At 36.7% G+C, this 20,479-nt stretch overlaps 2 protein-coding genes across 4 annotated transcripts in view; one reads left to right on the forward strand and one right to left on the reverse strand.

Moving 5' to 3' along the window:
* Positions 1 to 10,361, reverse strand: part of LOC110055766 (uncharacterized) — a 41,997-nt gene extending 31,636 nt beyond the window's left edge. For 2 of the 3 annotated variants that reach the window (XM_089298972.1, XM_089298970.1), the window contains exons 1-7: positions 10,030 to 10,361; positions 7,284 to 7,443; positions 5,461 to 5,478; positions 3,823 to 3,907; positions 1,622 to 1,695; positions 592 to 779; positions 143 to 235 (exon numbers count right to left, since the gene is read on the reverse strand). In XM_089298972.1, coding sequence (XP_089155098.1) covers positions 143 to 235; positions 592 to 779; positions 1,622 to 1,695; positions 3,823 to 3,907; positions 5,461 to 5,478; positions 7,284 to 7,443; positions 10,030 to 10,121 — 710 coding nt within the window. In that variant the 5' untranslated portion in view covers positions 10,122 to 10,361. The remainder of the gene's footprint in view (positions 1 to 142; positions 236 to 591; positions 780 to 1,621; positions 1,696 to 3,822; positions 3,908 to 5,460; positions 5,479 to 7,283; positions 7,444 to 10,029) is intronic. The other variant, XM_089298973.1, reaches the window with a different exon arrangement.
* Positions 10,362 to 12,343: 1,982 nt separating this feature from the next.
* Positions 12,344 to 18,718, forward strand: LOC110055807 (protein disulfide-isomerase A6-like). The gene is made up of 8 exons (XM_020762219.2): positions 12,344 to 12,474; positions 12,550 to 12,691; positions 14,390 to 14,447; positions 14,977 to 15,069; positions 15,485 to 15,524; positions 15,630 to 15,742; positions 17,209 to 17,321; positions 17,689 to 18,718. Exons 1-8 carry the CDS (start codon positions 12,459 to 12,461, stop codon positions 18,449 to 18,451), a joined length of 1,338 nt encoding a protein of 445 aa, XP_020617878.1. The 5' UTR covers positions 12,344 to 12,458; the 3' UTR covers positions 18,452 to 18,718.
* Positions 18,719 to 20,479: the final 1,761 nt, after the last annotated feature.

Consider the following 20,479-nt stretch of genomic DNA (forward strand, 5'->3'; position numbering starts at 1 on the left):
GAGTAAACAATAGACAAGAAACAAAAGTGGAGCACAAACCATCATATCAGTTTACTCTGGCTGTAGCATTGTCTGACCAAATCAATCCAAGTTATTCTGCAAGTTGTTTAACATGACCTTATGTAATATCCTCAACACTCACAATTTTTGGGAATCTACCATTTGCTCATCAACTTCTGGCATTTCAGCTGGGCTGGACACACTTGACTCGCTTGCAGTTCCAAAATCATCCCTTCTGCGAACAAAGGGAAATTACACGAGGGTATAAAATTGAACAATTGGTTGAACAGGTTGTATACATGTGGCTGATGAAGACTTGGCTGTAAAAATAACAAAGTGCATTTGGAGTTGAGCATGTATGTATTGGAACTCCCCTTCGATGGGATGGTAAATCGTTGTGGGTTACCTATACCTGGAAGTCTGAAATATTAATTCTTTTTTTTTTCCTAATTTTTATTAATGGTTCTTTTTATTAATCAAGATTAGGGATTAGGAGCCAAATCTTTATCATACAAGACTCATGTCTGAGATTGGCACTGAAACTTTGCAACAACTATCGATAAATTACTTTGATAGCAAATGACGTCTTACTCTTGCATTTTCCCCTTCTTTCCTCTATTATCTTTTCTTTTCACGGGTATGACTGGAGTAGGACTAATCTCAGCACTTCTTTTGCGAGCCCTCTCAGCTCTCGCTGATGCCATTTGCTGACGCCTTTCTTTTCTTTCTTGTACCTCTTTCTCATGTTCAAGCTTGTCAACAGGCATCATAGTTAACTTCTGTAGAGAGGAGTTCATTTTTCATGTAAGACCCAGGTCAAAAGTCAAACTTCACATGAGGCGAACTAAACTGAGGGAATTAAGTTCATGATAAGTTTGACCTTTGACTCGACTGAGTTCACCCAACTGAAGTCTCAAACAGACAGATAGAATGTTCATGTTCCAGTTGATCTAAATTGGAATTAACGTCAACGTTTGAACCAACAGTCAAGCTTTACCCGTTTGGATCGCCTCAAATTCCAATTAAGTTCATCTCAGGTGAAGTTTGATGTTTGACCTGGGCATAAGTTGTGTAAAATGCACATGAAAAGCGACATGAGGTGAAGGCAGGAGGTGGTAGCTTGAGCAATACTGTACAAGCAACATGTAGAGATCTAAATCAGTTATTCTGTTGTTGGAGAATCTAGAAAAGTCAAGTGCAAACAGGCAGTAACCAGGGCAGGAAAAAAGTTCTGAAATCCAGTTGCCCAGTTGCCCAGTGGGCAGTACATTTCAGTTTACAGTTGCCTCCAGTAAAATATCACTAACCCAATAGGTGTGCAATGTTTATGCCTTCTCAACTAACAAGACTACAGGGGCTAATTTCACTTGCCCATTGTACCACCAAACTTCCATTTTCACTCGCCCGAGAGCAATCAAACCTGTTTTTTTTTTTTTTTTCCCCTGCCCTGAGTAACTGACTGGTTGTATTATGGACAGAGAAGGAGATATTTGAATCATTGTCAACCTACATCTTCAGGAAAAAAAATCGCAGCTGTAGCATTTTTAATACTGCAATAATTGCAGCATTTGTTCCTTGTAGCAATGATTTAGATTCTCATGTACAGTGCGCATGTACTCACTCGATTATCTGGTTTGATATTCACTCTGTGAACAACCTTCTTGAATCCATCATAAAAATGAACTTCGTATGCACCTTAAATGTGAGGAACAGAACTCTGTAGTTAACAACCAAAGCTACACATATCCTAAATTATGAGAAAGGTAGAAACAAAATCCTATAGTTCAAGCCATCCAGAGTGAGTTTTCTCTATAACTGTTATTGAAACACATGTGATAAATTCTTGTGCAATCACACAATGAAATAATCACTGAGAAAGTTAGTGTGTAGAAACATAATCCTGTGATTCAAGCCATCCAGAGTGAGTTTAAACTCTAACTGTTATTAAAACACTTGTGATCAATTCTTGTGCAATCACACGATGAAATAATCACTAACAAGCAAACATTCTTGCTATTTGCACAATTTAAGTATTTCAGTTGAAAGCTTTTTCAATACACATGGTAATTAAATAAATGATAAGACAGAAATTAAAACATACAAGTCATGTGCTTGTTGATTATCATAAAAACATGCTTCACAACCGGATTTAGGATGAACCAAGTACAATGTACTGCAACAAGCTTGAAACTGATTTACAAGTCTATATACATAATAAAATTATTAATTTCAAGTTCCCTGTCGTTGTAAGCCATAACAGGTGATGCAGGTTCAAGGTTTATGTACCTGTTTCCACAGGGAATGCACATCAAAATTTTTGTTAAACTAAAAGTTCAGATAATAATAATACAGTTTGTCACTTGCAATACACATGAAGTTTTCTTTCTCATGAAAATCTATGGCAACCTTACCATGAAAAATTAGTTGAAGGGCTGGTTCCAAAAATCAACATCTAACATCAAATAAGCAGGTCTTTTAATGTTTTGTTTTGTTCAGATTTTCCAGGATGTCAATTATTTCTTGTTCTTATTTAGCAATGGCTATTTTGAGCAAATTAGACTGTCACTGTTCAGTTTCAAAAAACAAACTGTGCTGCACCCATCTTTAGTTTCATGGAAGGAAAAGGGTGCACTGAATTCATGTGAATGTAATGAAATTACATGTATTTAACATTAAATATTTGAAAATATCCCAAAGAAAATACATGCGCTGATTGGTTAAAAATTGTGTTTCTATAACTTGATAGAAACACAGACCTAGCATGAGCTGGTGATGTAATGATGGTGTGAGCAAAGAGAAAAAGAAAACATGTTCTCAGTATTTCTATCAAATTATAGAAAAACTTGTGAAAGTTTGGCAGAGCTTGAAATAGCTGTGGAAACACTAGCCTATCATCTTGTGTTCCCACAGCATTTCTCATTCTCCCAAACTTCCACTCGTGTTTCTATCAAACAATTAGAATATGAGCTCAAGATTTCTGTTGTGTGTTAGTAGATGAGGGCACAGCCCGAGTCAACTTTCACACATAGAAATTGAGAGTGAATAATCTAATTGTTTTAGTATAAATCTACTAGTCGTTCAAAAAACAGTTCTAAATCCTCTTCACAGATACCCCCAAAACACAAAAGGCCGTCATTTTGATGACAACCACACACTGCTAGGCTACTCACCCTCTACTAAGCAATTAGATTATGAGCTCAAGATTTCTATCGCATGACAATTGATGAGGGTGCAGCCCAAGTTGACTATCATGCTTAAAGATTGAGAGCGAATAAACTACTTGATCAAAACATCATCTAAATCCTCTTCACAGACACTTTGAAAATGCCAAGAAGCGGCTGTCATTTTGTTAACAAGGGCACACTCCTACGCTACTCACTATCTATCACAGAATAGATAGTGAGTAGTGTAGCCAATCAGAGAACGGCATTTGTGATAGATCGCTAGTAGATTTATACTAAATCAGAATATATAGGGAGTAGCATAGCCAATCAGTAACCAATCATTTGTGATAGAAGGCTAGTAGATTTGTACTTAAACTTGATAGAGACATGGTACATGTTTTCTATTTCTTAAAAGGCAAATGCATTCTAATTTTGTTGATGTCCCTTAGCATTTGATAATTTATGGTTGCATCTCATCTGGTTTAAAAATCAGGAGGCTCTCAAGAATTGATAAAATTTTGGTAAAGGAAAAGGTACCCAGTCTATCAGTTTATAACCAAACCTGCAGATCAGTGATTCAGCCATATTCTTGTATAACTACTGTTGGAAGGGCACCCTACTAAACTCTTCTCAAATAAAGTATTCAAGGGCTTCTTACCATCACTGAGGCATTTAGTAATTTTTGCAGGGTAGAATTTACAATCCTGCCACTTTGCTAACACTCGATCTCCTGTCTTCCAATCCTGTATATACAGAGAAAACACAATGTATCAATTTGAATCCTTTTCAACAAGACATTGGTGCCTACATACACATATTCTTAACAAATTGAATTGAAATGTGCATCATGTGAACTTTCATAGAAACTGTTGCAAATGCATAGAAAAATGGGACCCCAAATTTACCAATTTGTACAGGGAAATGCAAGCAGTTGCCCCTGGCATTCATTTCTTTGTAATAAATTGGAAAGTTTGGGGTAACCATGCATTTGCAAGGGATTCTTACAAAACTTTACATGGTTACTAAATTCAGCATGGTTGATTGATCTATGAAGGTGAGAAACATTGTTGATATTGCGAGACATCTTCAAAGTAGTCCATTGTTTCTGCTGAACACAAGTTCAATCTGTTTAGGTTCAGTCAAAGTATGCCCACATAGGTAGTAAAATACACCAAAGAGGACAATCAAAAAACTATAAGGAGTGGCTAAGAATGAGACAGGACTGGAACAGATTACGAACTGTCCACAAAGAAAGAAGTCAGGTGGTTACAAAAGTGCAAAGATGAGTCAAATGCAAAGGCATCATGGTTTAACTAACAAATTAAAGGAATATTAAATCTGGATTATGCTGGATTAAAAAAATCAAAAAGTGGAGCCTGAGCAAAAGAAAAGTACATGTACCACACAACCGTAGTGCTAAAAGACATGTAAATCCCATTTTAAAAAAAATGTAGAAAGTCTGAGAATGTAAAAATGGTGGCAGTTGTGCAGGTTAGTGTCATGCAACTTTTATCTTTTGATATATTGTTATCAAAATGTTAGTTAACATAAACTGTAACAAGGGCCTCCAACAATAACAAGCTGAGATCGAAATCCTAAAATGTTTTTCCAAAACAAAATTTTACCAAGTTCTAAAACAAAAGTTATTTTACAATCTTTCTCAATCAATTTACAGACTGTACTTGTCTAAACTATCCTCAGTACCATAAGTTTCAGTAAGCACATAAAATACATTTACAAGTACAAGAACAAGATCTTTACTTTACATGCAGTTTGTATTTTGTCGACTATCTTGAAACAAAGATCTTCATGGCTCTTGAATATTAACTAAGCTGCCTTCATTTCTAAACTATATTTAATCCAGTTTGAATACCATTAGATGTGCAACTGTACATGTACGTTGTTAGAATTCACATTGACTGTCTTTAGCAAAGACAGCATTGGAAGTAATGTAGAAATTTTATTTTGTTTAGAGCCAGATAATGGCAGGCAGCACACAGCTCTCCAACTTAGAAAACTCTTGTCTGGTTAATATTAGAAACAGATGGCAATAATAAATACATAATTTTGCAAATTAGTAGATGAACCTCTCTTTGAAAGTCTTTTCCTGACAATTTTATTTTCACTCAAATAACAAGACGAGCTTGTTAAAGTTAGATCTAATGACAAGGAAGCAAAATCAGGTTACATGCACATTACAGATTTTACTTTAAAATCATTTACAGTACAAGATAAAGTACAGTTGTAGTGGTTATATATTTACAAGATAAAAACAGCAAAAACAACTCATCTTAACCTGATAGTCGCAAACTTCCTGATAGAGTTGATCATCACAGGGGACAAGTGAAGAGAGCCGCAGCACAAAGAAATGGAAAAAATATTTTAGAAAGCAGGAGTGGTCATCTACTTGCAAGTAGAACACAAACTATTAATAATGCATGAAGACATATAACATCAAAGCCATCTGCATAATTTATGAATAGTGTTCTAAACAACAGTTTTATTAAAAGAGTTATTTAAGAAAATAATTTTGGTTTGAACTGAAGTTTTTTTTTTTGGAAATAGAGAGTAAGGACAGCAAGAAAAGGGGAATATTTTTTTAACAATAAAAGATGAACTTTGTTTTAAAATGGCATCACACATTAGAAGGAAGAAATTTAGTAGCTTGCAAGATAAAAAAGAAATTATAATTGGAATATTGGCCACTGCTTTCTTTTGACATCTGCAGATGATTGCATCAAATAAATGATTTTCCTGTCCGAGTGCTGTCCAATGAAACATCTGCATTCAAGAGCCTTGTCCATTACGATCAAATCAATTTTAAGACAGGGATTCTGAACAACGTTTACATTAATTTCATCAAGCAAGGGTTTCAAGAAGAAATGCATTAAAGATGAATTAAGCACAGGAAAAACACAACATTAACATCTTTTAATTTAAAAAGTTGAGGCTGCAAATTAGACAGCTGCTCGGTTTGTTTTCAAGTTAATCTGAGAACGTGAGGATTCCAGTTTAAAATAAATCTCTGAATCATCTCATTTTGAAAAGAAGATACATTGTAACACAAGTAACAGTCTCTTGTCTCTCCAAGGAATTTGGCTCAATGAAAATTAACTATGTGTACAGTGAGTCAATGTAACTTGGCCTTAGGAAAATACATGCACATGAACAACAAGTAAAACCAAATGCAATAACAATTACACACAGTATGTAGTGGCTACTCTTTTGGCAATTCTACATACCTGTACAGATCCTCATTACCGATACATACATGTATTGACCCTCAAAGGGAATACAGGGAAAGACATCAAACAATGCAGTCATACGAAACTAGAGACTGAAATGATGTGCTTAAAATGGAAGAAACCCCTTCACAGGGCTCAGCTTTCGGGAAAAAACCCTTAGGACTGGCTAGGCCCTAAGTTTTCAGATCTAGTTGCCAGCAAAAGTATTTCAGTGAAAAGTGTGAAAAGTGACTCAGACGCTAGTGAAAAAAAAGTGGTTGCATTGGCAACCCCAGCGGTTGCAACATCGAGCACTGCTTCAATAAAAGCCTTTTGCTACCATGCACAAGTTAGTGTGCTATCAGCTGCTATCACATCTTGTTCACTGGTACATGTAAGTCATTACCATTTCACTTACAGCTGGCACAAAGTCATTGTTCTGGGACCTGGATGTCTGTTTTCATCCAGTAAACTACAGAGTGGATAGCAGTTTATTTTATTACGGTCTACAAATTTGGGTGCATGTTGGTTAACCAACTACAAGATACCACCAGGAAATTTCATGCTAAGAAGACTGTATTTCAGTCATACCAATTATGTAATCAATTATTTACTGCGTAGCACATGCATCTATAGCATTAAATGACCAGAACAATGGGTTTGGTGGTGGACAGGATAAAGATAAGATCTGTTCTTGTCAGAATTAAAACCAGGAGCTAGACAAGTGACAAGAGTTTTCATAAAAATAATTTTAGCTACAATACGAAGTTTTACCTGATTCACTCTTTTCCTGTCCGGCCATGAATTAATTATTCATGCGGCTAATACTCAATCAATTTTTCTGTTTCAGCTAATTAATCAATAAAAATGATTCACGTGAAAATTATCCTCAAACCTTTTCATCTTTGGTCTCACTGAACAAGTGTTGCCGTCCATGTGGTCTCAACCGTTCACTATCAAATGAGATCCACTCGTCATAACGATGATTCCAACCCTCAAAATGAATCAGCACCTTCTTCTCCTTGTCATCCACTCGACAAATCTTTGCAGAGTACCTAATAAAAAATAATGCACACAAAAGGTTAATTTCTTTGAGGAACCTCCATGTACAGTTCTATGGGCAGTTAGGTTTTAACATAATTATTACACGTCAGGCACTCAATGTCCAATGTACTTTGATTTCATAATTGACGTTTAGGCAATAAGCCACACAATTACCATTACTGTATTTTATCATTTCTTGAGAGTGAAAGCGAATTGAGAGCTCTGCTGCTAATGTGTCATAAACACAGCTGGTTATGTATCTCAGTGAGCGTAAACATGACCCGCCTAGATTAGCTCAGCTATCCGCAGACATGTTATAATCGTAATTTTAATTTGAAAACAAAATAAAATGTATATATGTAAAAAAAAAATAAAAACATTAAAACATAAAAAATCACAAAGGGTCATATTCTATGCAATGAGCCCCTAGAACCCTATAGAGCATCGCAGGGTCTGAGCACTCACTTTATAACCCACAAACCACGTCCTTTACTTTTTGGGAAAGATCCAGCTGCAATGCGAACATGTTTTAACTGTCTTATTCATGTGAAAAGTCACTCTCAGGAAAAAAATCTGGTAATTCCCATCGAGAAATTTGCATCTCTTGTACTACCCAGGAATGCGATAATGTTGTATAACACCTTATTATCTAATTCACGCTCTATCATCTGTGAAATGGTCACCTACAGGAGGTTAAAAACAAAGAAAATTTCAAACTTTTAGCTTTAAAAGTGGTCATGGTCACTTACAAGAGGTTCCAAATATAGTGATTTGACTTGGAAACTTTTCATGTATTGGAAAACTGGTCGCTGAGGAGAGGTGGTTGCTTGAGAGAGGTGGTCGCAATCGGAAGTTCAACTGTAGTTGCCGTTCAAAGTGCACAGTGGTCGCAGCAGTTTTAAGTCAGTTCTTTAAATATTTTACTTTAATAAATCTTACTGCTATAAAACAAGACATGAGGCAAGCAGCAAAAACAAGGTCTTCTATTTTCAATTTACAACCACCCAGTAGAGCGGTTTTCAAGTCAGTGTCGTAAAAGCAAAAACCATTCCAATTACTCACCAGTTACATGTAGACCACTCAGCCAATCTCAAACCGTGGTAAACCCAAAACCAAAGTAATTAACTGATTATTTTCAACACTCAATTGAAAACCGATCTATCCTCACTATTTAGAAATATGCCTGCTATTGCATTCTGCTAAGGTCCAGTGTTTTTTTTCAAAAGACCTGGTACCTATCAGAGTTCAGGGCAATTTTCTGTTGTGAATTTGCTACCTATAATGCAAGCAGTTTACAAAACCTGGCCCTCAAGAGGAAGTTCTTATGGGTCTCTTCTATTGCTTTTTGACTTCCCTTGCTCTAGGTTGGACATTTACTTCCCTGTTTTATGGAGATAGCTAAGTAGTCCTCAGGCTAAAAGGTATAGGAAGATGTCTTTCTAATGAGATGGCTGATAATTGTAAATAAAAGTCAATAGATATATACAAAGCACCACCTGAGAAAAAGTAGCAGGTTCTTCTTTTCTTACATTTTGAAAAAAAGTTAATTGTCATGAGCTGCTCAGGGAACAGGAAAAAAACATTGAAGATAGCAATGGCTCAAATAAATTCCTGTTTAAGCCACAAGCATCTACATGAAATCTTGCCAAATGTATTATATTTTACAAGCCCTTAGGCTACTGTACATGTACGCTCAATATTATCTTCCTATACATTAAGAAGTGTTAGATTACAAGCCAAAGGTTGGACTTCTTCTGTGTTATCTTGAATATACACCTAAGCACAATGTATATTTGTTTACACACAGTATAAGGTATAGTCCATGAATACAAGGTAAATAGCTACATCAAAATTTGGCCAATGAAAAATGTGCCAGTCCATCTGTGTATAAGTTTTAGCTTAAAGTTTTACATATTATATTTGTTATCTTTTGGCATCGTTTATCCTCTTGTTATGCATATTACTAGTGGAAGAGGTGAGATATACATAAAGACCTTTACAACGATAAAATAACGTACCAGACTAACAGAATTATTTTCTAAAAGAATTATTTTATCCTTTATTTCGAACACAGTCGTCCCCAAAACGTTAAAAACATAAAAGCCAACATTTGTGGTCAATTAAATAAAGCTAAAGAGGAGTTCAAAATAACTTTTCATGTTCGATTTTTCAATTTGAGAAAGCAAAAACTCACAATTCGTGGTCAGTCGAAAACATACCGTTCTTATTTTATGTGATTAAAATAAATGCTGAATTTCCCGGTATATTTTCAACTCGAAACGATGACATCATTGTCGTGGCTGATAATAACCTTGAAGCGACGTTATAAACATTTTAAGCAATTTCAAAGAGAACCTATTTTGTGAAACAGAAAACGACATAACAGAGCTAGAGAAAAGACGATAAGAAACTACTATGGGTAACAGCGTAATGCTTGAAACAGAGTTGTCACAAAAATTTCGTAGAGCATCACCGAGAAGAAATCATTCATGCATGCAACCGCCAAACAACGTTTGAGTTACCCGCGCTGTTCTCCAAAAAATATAAAGCTCAAGAGAGCAAAACCTTTCGTTTTCTAAGGAAATAATGCTACTCACCAACTAAGGGTATAATCCATCGCCTCGAGCCGAGCTCCGACTTGATAAATAATTTTATTTTTCGACGAAGTGGGAGAGGTTTTCGTCGACATTTTAACCTTGTGTTTACGATATGTTTTACACTACACCATCGGCAGCAAGTTGACAACAGCCATTGCACGAATGTAGAGATGCGACAGGAAGGAATGCAGCGTATTAAAATCCAAAACTGAAGAACTGATATGTCCGTGGAGACTACCGCGGGCCGCTCGTTAACTAGATCTGCTTTCTACTCGAATCAATAGAGACAACATGACTCAAATATCCACGAGGATTACAAATTTAACCACAACACCTTGCGAACGCTAGGTTCTCTTATCGCAGGTGCTGGGAGACATCACGCAGGAAAGGCCCTTTCATTTCGCGGCCATTTTGGAGCAAGAACTAGGGCCTTTGTTTTTTCCAGTTAGTAACAAGTTGAAATGCAGCAAAAGCTAATTAACTATGTTTAATATTAATTGCAACTTGTTGCTTAAGACCCAAGATAAATAAATACACTGACACCTTGTAACACTAGTATTTGTATCACATTTATGCTAAAATATGAACCTAAATGTCTTTGAAATGCAAACATTTCCATATGAATGAAAGTGAAAAACTCTACTGATAACTAAATTTCAATTTGCCAAAGAAGAAATTGAGATCAATGTTTACAGAGTAAATAACCTGATATATTTGTAAATAGTTTACTGTTTCAAGCTTTTATGTAAAAGAAAAAAAAACAAGAAAATCACCAAAGATCTGACACCTTAGCATTCTAAAAAACAGGTTACCATTTTGTTCATGTGTGTTTCCAAAATTATAGTTTCCTGAAGAGCTTCCTACTTTGGTTATTTCTGTTGTCTTTCTGTGGCATTAACATAATATGCGGGAACTGAACAATTGGCCACACCCATATAATCTTATTTAGCTAATTATACACTGCATCTATGTCAACTGTCCCAGGTTATCCAGGAAGCTCCCAGAACAGAATGAATCTCCTGGTCTCCTATACAGGTCACCAAATCTCCCAGATCGGATACAAAGGAAAGTGAGTGAAGTGTATTTTCCACACTTATTTAGGCTGATTTAACATTTTTGGGGGAAAATTTTGGAATATTTTTGAGCAATGTTGTTTAGGGCCGAAAACGTAATATTGGCAATCTCCTAGAGTTCATTTTTCTAGGCTGGCATGATCTGGCTGACACTCAGGTTTGCAGTACTAGTTTTTAATGTGATTTTTTCAGTAATACAATTTAATACAACAGAAAGGCCAATTGATCGATCATTTAGTCAGTAGTTTTGATTTGATTAAACTAAACAAAATAAAACTGAGGATATTTTGGATACTGGAAAAGAAATAAATGATACTATTCCTTGGCATTTAAGTTCTAAACAGTGAAATCTGGAGGCCTATGATTAAATATTTCAGGAAAAAAAAAACAAAAATAATAAAATTTTATATATGCATGGTTGTCTATTGTAACAATCTGCTTGGTTAAAAATACCTAAAATGTTTTTATCATGCTGAATGCAAGGAGCTAAATTAAAATACATTGTATAGTGTTCCTTTATGGAAGCGCAAACTAAAATGTAAGGGGTTCTTAAGGCTGTTGAGAAGAAATCTGACCAGTGAAGGTAATATGATGGTGTATATTTATTAAGTACTAATTAAGCAACATCAGACTTCTGGGACTTGAATAAAACATTGCAAAAGTAACATTTTTAAAGCTGAACATCTTCACCATATTATCGAAAACACTTGAAATGGGTTATATATAAACTAATATAATAATAAGGCATCTTATTGAGTACTTATTTATCAGCAAATTTAGTTACTGGATGACTGCACATGATACTTGAATAAAGGTCAAAAGATAACACATATTCCAGTCAACTATGGAAATTATCCTCTAGTCGTATTTTACCCAAGACATGCTTACCAAAAAAATAAAGTGTTCTGTTGAAGTCATATAATATGTGACAACTTCACACATTTTAGTTTCAAAAGCACAATAACATAAGGAAAACACCCTTCATGATTTTCAGTCGGAAAACAATTCTTAAACTGAACTATTAAATCAAGATTATAACTCTCACCTCCACTAAATTGTTCCCTTGAAAAGTGCGGTATGAATTTTGTAGATGCCAGTGAAAGTCGCATCCAATAGTTTATTTTTTCTACTCACAAAGGGAGAGTTTTTTCCGTGGCCTTTATTTATGAGCCATACATGAAATGATCAGCGGCAATGCATCTGAATTGATGTCCAAAATTGACCAATCAGAGCGAGACACGAGAGGCCGGCCCCTTTTGAAGCTTCATAAAAGTTTCTTCGATTTTCCCACGTCAGATATAACTTACTTCTTACTTGGTGTGGAGTTTTTGTCGTTATTTTCGCGATTCTCCAAGCATGAGGTCTTTTTACTGTAAGTTTATCGCTTCATTTCTTTGCCTGCTAGGTTTTAGTCGATTTTGTAACTTGATTTCGCTTTGTTTTTCAGGTGTGTTTTTGTCGTGTTTTGTGACACTTGCAAGAGCTCTCTACGGACCTCAAACCGATGTTGTACAATTGACAGCGAATAATTTTAGATCTATGGTGATGGATAGTGATAGTGTGTGGCTTGTGGAGTTCTTTGCTCCATGGTACGTATTTTCCATCTTGCCTTGCCTTATTTTATGTTTTCAAAGTAACAAACAGTGAGTGGGGCACCTTATTGACACGTAAGACTTATGTATAAAAAAAAATAGAAACTGTTTGCAACGCAATTTTTTAGAAATCAAACGCGCGCAATTTTGGTAAAAAGATAATATATTACGAATCAGTCTTTCTAATAATGAAGTTCAGTTTTAGACTACCTACAATTTCGAGGAGAACTTTCGCTATGTGAAGCATAAATTAAGCCTATAACCTCGTTTGCTTAGCTTATTAATTGATTTTGCTATTTACCTTGATTGATAAAGCTCAAGTTTTCTTTAAACAGTTTAAGTGTACGAAGACAGTTATTTTAATGAGAGCGAATTAATCACTTAACTCTTAAATATGAAATATCGCTTGGGAGAGCTCACCCTATGATTTAAATATCTGATAACTATTTGGCCGCACATCTGTTGTGGATGAATCAGTGAAGTTCACTCTAAGGGATGGACCAATTTTTTGAGGGGGTGGGGGCGGGGGGGGATTGGGTAGAGTAATTCCTGCACAGCAAAACTGCTGAAAAAAAAAGTTGCAAGGGGAGCCATGGGAAAAACATTCCAGCAAGTGCTTCCTACTAACCTGGTCCTGTGTTTGACTTATAAAAAAACTCTTGCATAAGCAATTGCCCACCGAAAAAATAAAAAAAGAATCATCCACAACCTAAAGGTGAGCAAAAAAGGTGTAAAGATAATATAATGACCATTTTGTTTTGCAATAGGGTATGAATTACACTCTGGCCTGGAATTGGGTGTGCTTTTTACAATGTAGTTGAAATCAACTATTTACACAAATGAAAGCCTTTCTCTGTTACTGAGGCATGTATATGTTGTAGGTCAATCCATGAGAAATTAGGGTTAAGAGACAAAGGAATTTCATGTTAACCTGAATTTCATTTTGACCTACAACATATATAATGAGAGATGAGCACTAATTTTAGAGTTTGGAAATGGGATTTTAATTTTTGGGTCAGGCCTGAAACAGGGAATGAAAAATCATGGATGTTTATCAGAAATGGGGGAATAAAGGTTTCACAAAGAAAATAGTTCACATCCCAAATTAAATTTTGGAGATTTATTTCCCTCCCCTTTCTCCCCAGTTCGTAAAAACTGTGTAGAGAGACACCCCCTGTATCTCATAGTTAAATGATAGTTAAATGTTTGCACCTTAAGGGAGAACATTTTAAACAAGTGACAGCCTATTTTAATCCTCCTTAGGAAAAAAGATTATGATTGGTACTTCTGTCCATAATTCTTAGTGCACAGAAATCCTTAAAAAGCACATAAAAACATCCAGAACAGTCTTATGATCCTCAAATGTAGCTTACACAATGTCGTTAGCACAGGGAAAAATATGTCTTTCCTTCTGCCCGATGGGTTGTATCGGGGTCGCAAGGTATTGTGGTAAAATGTACAGCCGCCATCTTTTTTTCCTATGAAGGATTTTGCGACTTTACACAAATCATCACATCATTAGTACGGATGTCTTTGACTAAATCTCTGAGTTCTTTCTCTTAAAAGGTATTAGACAAATCAGCCTGTGAAGGTTTTGTTCAGGCTGCCTTCTTGCATGGCCCCTCGTCACAATTTTTATCTAAAAGATGTTAATTAAGATTATCCTGTTGTTCTTTTGGAAACTGAATTGTTTAGGTGTGGTCATTGTAAGGCATTAGCACCAGAGTGGATGAAAGCTGCTTCAGCTCTCAAGGTACAAATAGAGACCATCAACTGAAATTGCTTCAGTATCTTTAGATATAGTACAATTATTCTATACGGATATATGGGTGATGACAAATTGCAGTGAAAGTCGTCATCTGCATGTAGGAGGGGTTGCATTGCCTTGATTTCCTAACAGCGAAAGAATTTTATTGACTGTAAGGAGAGTGCATAATTTTGATCCCAGAAAAGATAGGGTTGAATTATGGCTAAGAGGGAGTTACCCCAGGATAAGTTAAATTATCTTCAGGATGTTTTGAAGTGAGTACTCTGTGCTAGGAAGGTTTTTTAGTGAAGGAAGAGGGAAAGGGGCTACACTTTACATTTACATGTAAGCTTATCTGTGCAAAAAGTCAAGTTATTGATGTTTTTATTATTATTATTATTACTATTACTATTACTATTATTATTATTATTATTATTATTATTATTATTATTATTATTATTAAAAGCCCCCAAACAACCCTTATAGTGTATTTGCTATTAAGTAATGTACCAATCTTTTATGGTCCCCTTGTTAGGGTGCCGTCAAAATTGGAGCAGTGGATATGGATGATCAGCAAAACCAGCCATTAGGAGGCCAGTATGGTATTCGTGGATTTCCTACAATAAAGGTAGGTCCATCTCTCTATGTTAATCATCTAAAAAGATAACACCTCAATGTACAGTACTGCCTGAAACTATGGACCCATCAGGTTGCGGCAAAACCTCGTCTTTGCCACCTGCTGCCACCTCGCGTCCACCACGGGTGAAAATATGTAGCACCGTGGCAAAGACGAGTGTGACCACAATATTTATTGAGAAAATACTGCGGCAAAACAGACGAGGTAATAGCCAGCATTTTCTCAAGGTTAAATTTCTTGTGTTTAGCTCATTAGATTACAGTTATTACAGATAAACATGCATGTTAAGTCAAGTAGAAAGTTCTAGGGGCTGATAGTCTGATCCGGAAGGCAACTGTACAAATTTCTTAGACCTCCCTTAGGTTTGATGCATAATGATTATTTGATGGTTTGCTGTTTACCTCAGGTTTTTGGTGCCAACAAGAACTCTCCAAGTGATTACAATGGTATGATAAAAAATAGAATTTGTGCATAGCCTGTGTTTGTGAGCTATGTGATTTCCCTTATTGTTTGTTCTGCACTTTAGTCTGATCATTGATGTGTTTGCACAGGTCCCAGGACAGCACAAGGTATTGTTGATTCTGCTCTTAATGCTGTTAAATCCATGACCAGCCAGCGACTCTCTGGAGGTGGAAAGTCTAGCTCTGGTGGTGGAAGAAAACAGGTACTGCCATGCGTACATGTGTACTGAGATAACTGTGTTAGTAACACTTGTATGGTACAAAAAGCTTCAAGTGAGGGTTCAAGAAGTAGGTGGAAAATGTTTAAATATTAAATGTAAATTCATAAGAATTGAGAACAGTCTCTCCCTCTATTGTTTGATGCTTTCTGCTGTCAGCTTCCTTATTCAGAGAAAATTTGTTCTGTCCTCAGGTTTCCCTCATCAAGTCAATATTAGGATAGTTGCAACCCATGATTATGTATGATGGTTGAACAAATTCTGTGCAAAAACTACATTTTATTAAATGGCTGAACTGGTCCACATTGAAAAGGTCAATTTTGATTGATTCCCTCAGCATTCCAAATTTTGCAATACAGATTGCTAAGGTGGACAGCCCATGAATTAATTTCAGTGAATTGCTTTTACAATTTATTGGACAAATGAACATTGCAGGAGCCTTTTTACCCTCACGTTAACAGGACAATTTCAGTTTAACATTTACAGATGCAACGTGAGAAATGTAAATAAATGCTTACCTTTTGTGCATGTGTTTGCAAAGAAGGGATCATGGAAGGATCTCAATCTATCAATAGAGTAACAAGACCAAGAAGATTACAATAAATGCTTTATTGTTAAGGTGATTCCTCACATTTGCATTGTGCATCCTTACTGTGCATAATTTATGGCGTCACTAGCGCGCACTTGTGCACGTGCACATTGAAAACATGACGGATTTGCCTTGATATTGAGTTCTGTCGGTTGAAAAATGGCTATAGCTCACTAACGAGCTCGGGTACTCCAATTTTTTTTCCAGTCATTTTAATCAACTAATCATTAGCTTTGCGTGAGAAAAGACTGATCTGATTTTTATTGCTGAAAATTGAAGAAATAAGGAAAATAGCAGCTGCACTGTAGTCTTTCCTATTTGCAGTTTGATAGCCGTGGCAAGCAATTTGGTTCCAATATTTTAACAAGGATTCAGCTGTCTGTCAAAATCAAACTTAAAAAGTTTATTTGTGTCCAACACAAGTATTGACTGTAGTTTGAGGCGTGTTTTCATGAGTCTGGGCTCACAAAGATTTTACAATCTCTTGGAATGCGTTCTTGTAATAAGCATTAATTAATACTAAAATAGGACATTTTCAATGCCTCACTGCTCCTTAACGAGCATGGGCAACCCCACTTTTTATTTCGTAATTAAAGTTCTCATATGATAAATATTCAGTGGACAAAGTTTGAACAAAAATCTGTGGACAGTTTTATTTCAGGGGAATTACCTTAAACTAGTTTGGAGATGTTGGTTTTGTTTCTTGTTTTTGCAGGTTTGTGAAATTCGCCTGCAGCTCGGTGCATAAACCTGCAAAAAAAAGAACTTGATCAGTATTTCTCCAGTACAGACCTCATGCTAGTTCAGTGACATAAATTATATGTATTGCAACTGATCCCATCACTATACATTTTACATGCAGGGTGGTGGCAAGACTGGAGATAAAAAGGATGTCATCGAGTTAACAGATTCTAACTTTGAGGAAGAAGTTCTTAACAGTAAGGACCTTGTCCTGGTTGAGTTCTTTGCACCTTGGTAAGTGCATATATACATGTAATCTTTTTCGTGTAGTGAAATGGATTGACAACTACAGCTGTGTCTAGTAAACTAAATGTTAGTTTTGTATGGGGCATGTTTTAATCAGTAGCAACAACCGTAGGGTAGATGTGCCAAGATTACTTCCATAGCAATCATGATAAAATTCATGTACAAGGTACTTACACTGTACCTCTGGCCTTGTGATTCCTTTAAATATATAATGTGGATTAAATTTGCCGAAGGCAAATGTAAACCCCAACATATCCATTGCAGATTTATCTTTTAAACAGTTTACAAGATTTTCCATTGTTTAATATTATTGCTAGAACCATTTCATGACATTGCCATTGCTGTTTTCTCTTAGGTGTGGTCACTGCCAAAGACTTGCTCCTGAGTGGGCTAAGGTTGCTACAGAACTGAAAGGCAAGGTTAAAGTTGGAGCCGTTGATGCCACTGTCCATACCGTCATGGCTAGTAGGTACCAAGTACAAGGCTACCCAACCATCAAGGTCTTTGCAGCCGGCGTCAAAGACTCTCACAGCATAGAGAACTATGAAGGTCCAAGATCTGCTTCGGACATAATTCAGTTTGCTCTGGACAAGCTTGCTGATTCAATTGAGCCACCAGAGGTCCTGGAGCTTGTAAATAACGAGGTATTTAAGAGCAACTGTGAAGGGAAGCCAATCTGTGTCGTTTCCGTTCTACCACACATTCTGGACTCAGGGGCATCTGGGAGAAACAATTATCTGAACATCTTGAAGTCAATGGGAGAGAAGTACAAGAAGAAAATGTGGGGATGGATTTGGACAGAGGCCGGTGCCCAGATGAAGCTTGAGGATGCCCTCGGTATGGGAGGCTTTGGTTACCCAGCGATGGCGGCAGTGAATGCCCGCAAAATGAAATACGCCACACTAAAAGGTCCCTTTGATAACACTGGCATTGACGAGTTTCTGAGAACTGTGTCAGTGGGACGTGGGTCGACATCTCCCGTTGTTGGCGGTAACCTACCCAGTGTCGAGGAAACGGCGCCATGGGATGGTAAAGATGGAGAGTTACCAGAAGAAGAGGATATCGATTTATCAGATGTAGACTTGGATGAAGATCAAGACCAAAAGGATGAACTTTAAATTGACATCTCTTGTCTTGGTTGACCTGTTCCGATACTAAGCAAGACTCTCTTGAAATTTCCACATGCAGTTCATGTTGTCACACATTAATATTTGCAAAAACCGTGCAACAGAGCTGCATATTTCTCATTTCTACAACGGAGAGAAAATGTAAGGTTTGCTAGGAGTTTCTTAACGTCTCACATGAGTTATCCAGTAAATTTTTATCGCTAGTGGTTTTTTCCATGATGTTAAAAAACAGTTGTTCAATAAAAATTAAGTATGGCACTGTTCTGTGATCATTTGTTTATTTTACAATGTTTTTCTGAAAGATATGTTTTTTTTTGGGGGGGGGGGGGGGGGTTAGAACTGTATAAACTTTCTAAGGGGCTTGTATATTATTAGCATTGGCGGATGCAGACCTTGAGCTAAGTGCTAAGTGGGGGGTGGGGGGGAGGGGAAGGGCAATTTATTTTGCTTGCCCTGCCAGTTTTTCTCTCTTCTGCGATTTATTGTTTTTTACCCAAAATAGGGGGGGCAGATCCATCCGCTAGATCCGCCACTGATTTAGTGCAATTTCCACTGAGGTTTTCACCCTGAAAGTACCAAACGTTTGTGAATCGATGAACTTTGGATTGTGGCCAAACAATCTCGCGTGTAAATAATTATGAATGCTGCCTGTTTCACACCCAATTCGAGTTCGAACCCGTAAGGCTAAGCGACATGTGCGCGGTTTCCTCTCTTCCCCGACTCCCATCCCGAGCTTGGAGTAAGCATCTCGCCCGTCTAAGCAAGTTGTTGCCACTACAGCTATTTCGAGAAAGACTGTCGAAGCGTACGTGGCAAAGCCGAAAAGTACAATGGGTGCTGGTAGTTTACCTTAAATCTGTCTAATTAATCGAAATCCACGGTCTGTTATCATGAAAGGAGAACTTACAAATGTCCCAATATTCCTCCTATCGCCCCGAAACACCGTGACTTCGATCAACCAGCGGTAAACTACAACTACCCAAAGTACCTTTCGTCGCATGCGTTATAGGAGAATCTTTGTTTACAACAATTGCCTCATTACCATAAGCGATAAAGTTTCTGAAGGAGCTACAAGGAGATTGATACTGAATATTGAAAGGGTACGGCACGATTAACTGTTCCAAGGAATTTGAGCGCGATGTATAGAATACTTTTTGTGCGACGAGGGTTTAAAAGCTCAAAATTTTACAAAGATTGTATGAGCTCATTAGCGCTTTTGCCACACAGAAATTTTGAAGTTTTTGAAAGCCAATTTCTCCTCGAATATTACACCCAAAGAACCAAAAATTTCACCACTAATTAAGTTTTACAAGCTCTTTACGTTTTTCTAGTAAAATCGTGTCTAGCATGATGCATTCTATGCGCAAAGTCGTATGTTCATGAGGAAAAATGCCCCCGGGGAAAAATGTAGACAATGACGTCAGCAAAGATTCGCCTGTTGTCAACCTTTCTCTAAAAAGCTGTTTATCAGCTCTCAAAGAAACCCAAATACAGTGGAAAATGGACCATACAAATTTGGCCAAATTAACGCGGTGACCAGATTAACGGGGTAGGGTCAAACCTGATGACTGGAGTGACATCTTCACAGATATATCAAGATTGCACTTCTATACAACTGTTCTGTAATAAGCATCCAGAATGCAATATAACTTAAGAAAAACTGAAACTTCGATCAGCTCATACAATATTAACAAAGGAAAAATGAACATTACTGATTCGAGTGGCCGTATAAACGGGGTAAAATTATAAAGGATTTTAGAAAACAGTCCTAAGAAAATACGCGCGCTGATTGGTTAGAAATCGAGAGTTATTTTATAGTATAGTAAATACACCATACAAACAGTGCACTTTATACTGGAGGAATAGTAAATTTGTGGAAGCTTGTTTACCTGAAGACAGGTGTTATTTCCTTATTTTGCAGTGTTTCAGTCAAATTGGTTCTTTTCTCAGGGGGTGACAGAGGACCACACTTGGTTTCAGTTTTGATGCCATATGTTGGGAAATTGAACTTTGGTCAAC

Source organism: Orbicella faveolata, unplaced genomic scaffold (genome assembly GCF_042242905.1).
Source record: "Orbicella faveolata isolate gen_17 unplaced genomic scaffold, um_ofav_v1 contig_34, whole genome shotgun sequence".
Lineage (NCBI taxonomy): Eukaryota > Metazoa > Cnidaria > Anthozoa > Scleractinia > Merulinidae > Orbicella > Orbicella faveolata.

What these genes read in the sequence shown, in the direction of transcription:
- LOC110055807 (XM_020762219.2), top strand. An exon ending in GTGGAGTTCTTTGCTCCATG is followed by an intron (nt 12,692 to 14,389) that starts GTACGTATTTTC and finishes TGAATTGTTTAG; the next exon opens with GTGTGGTCATTGTAAGGCAT. An exon ending in GTTGAGTTCTTTGCACCTTG is followed by an intron (nt 17,322 to 17,688) that starts GTAAGTGCATAT and finishes GTTTTCTCTTAG; the next exon opens with GTGTGGTCACTGCCAAAGAC.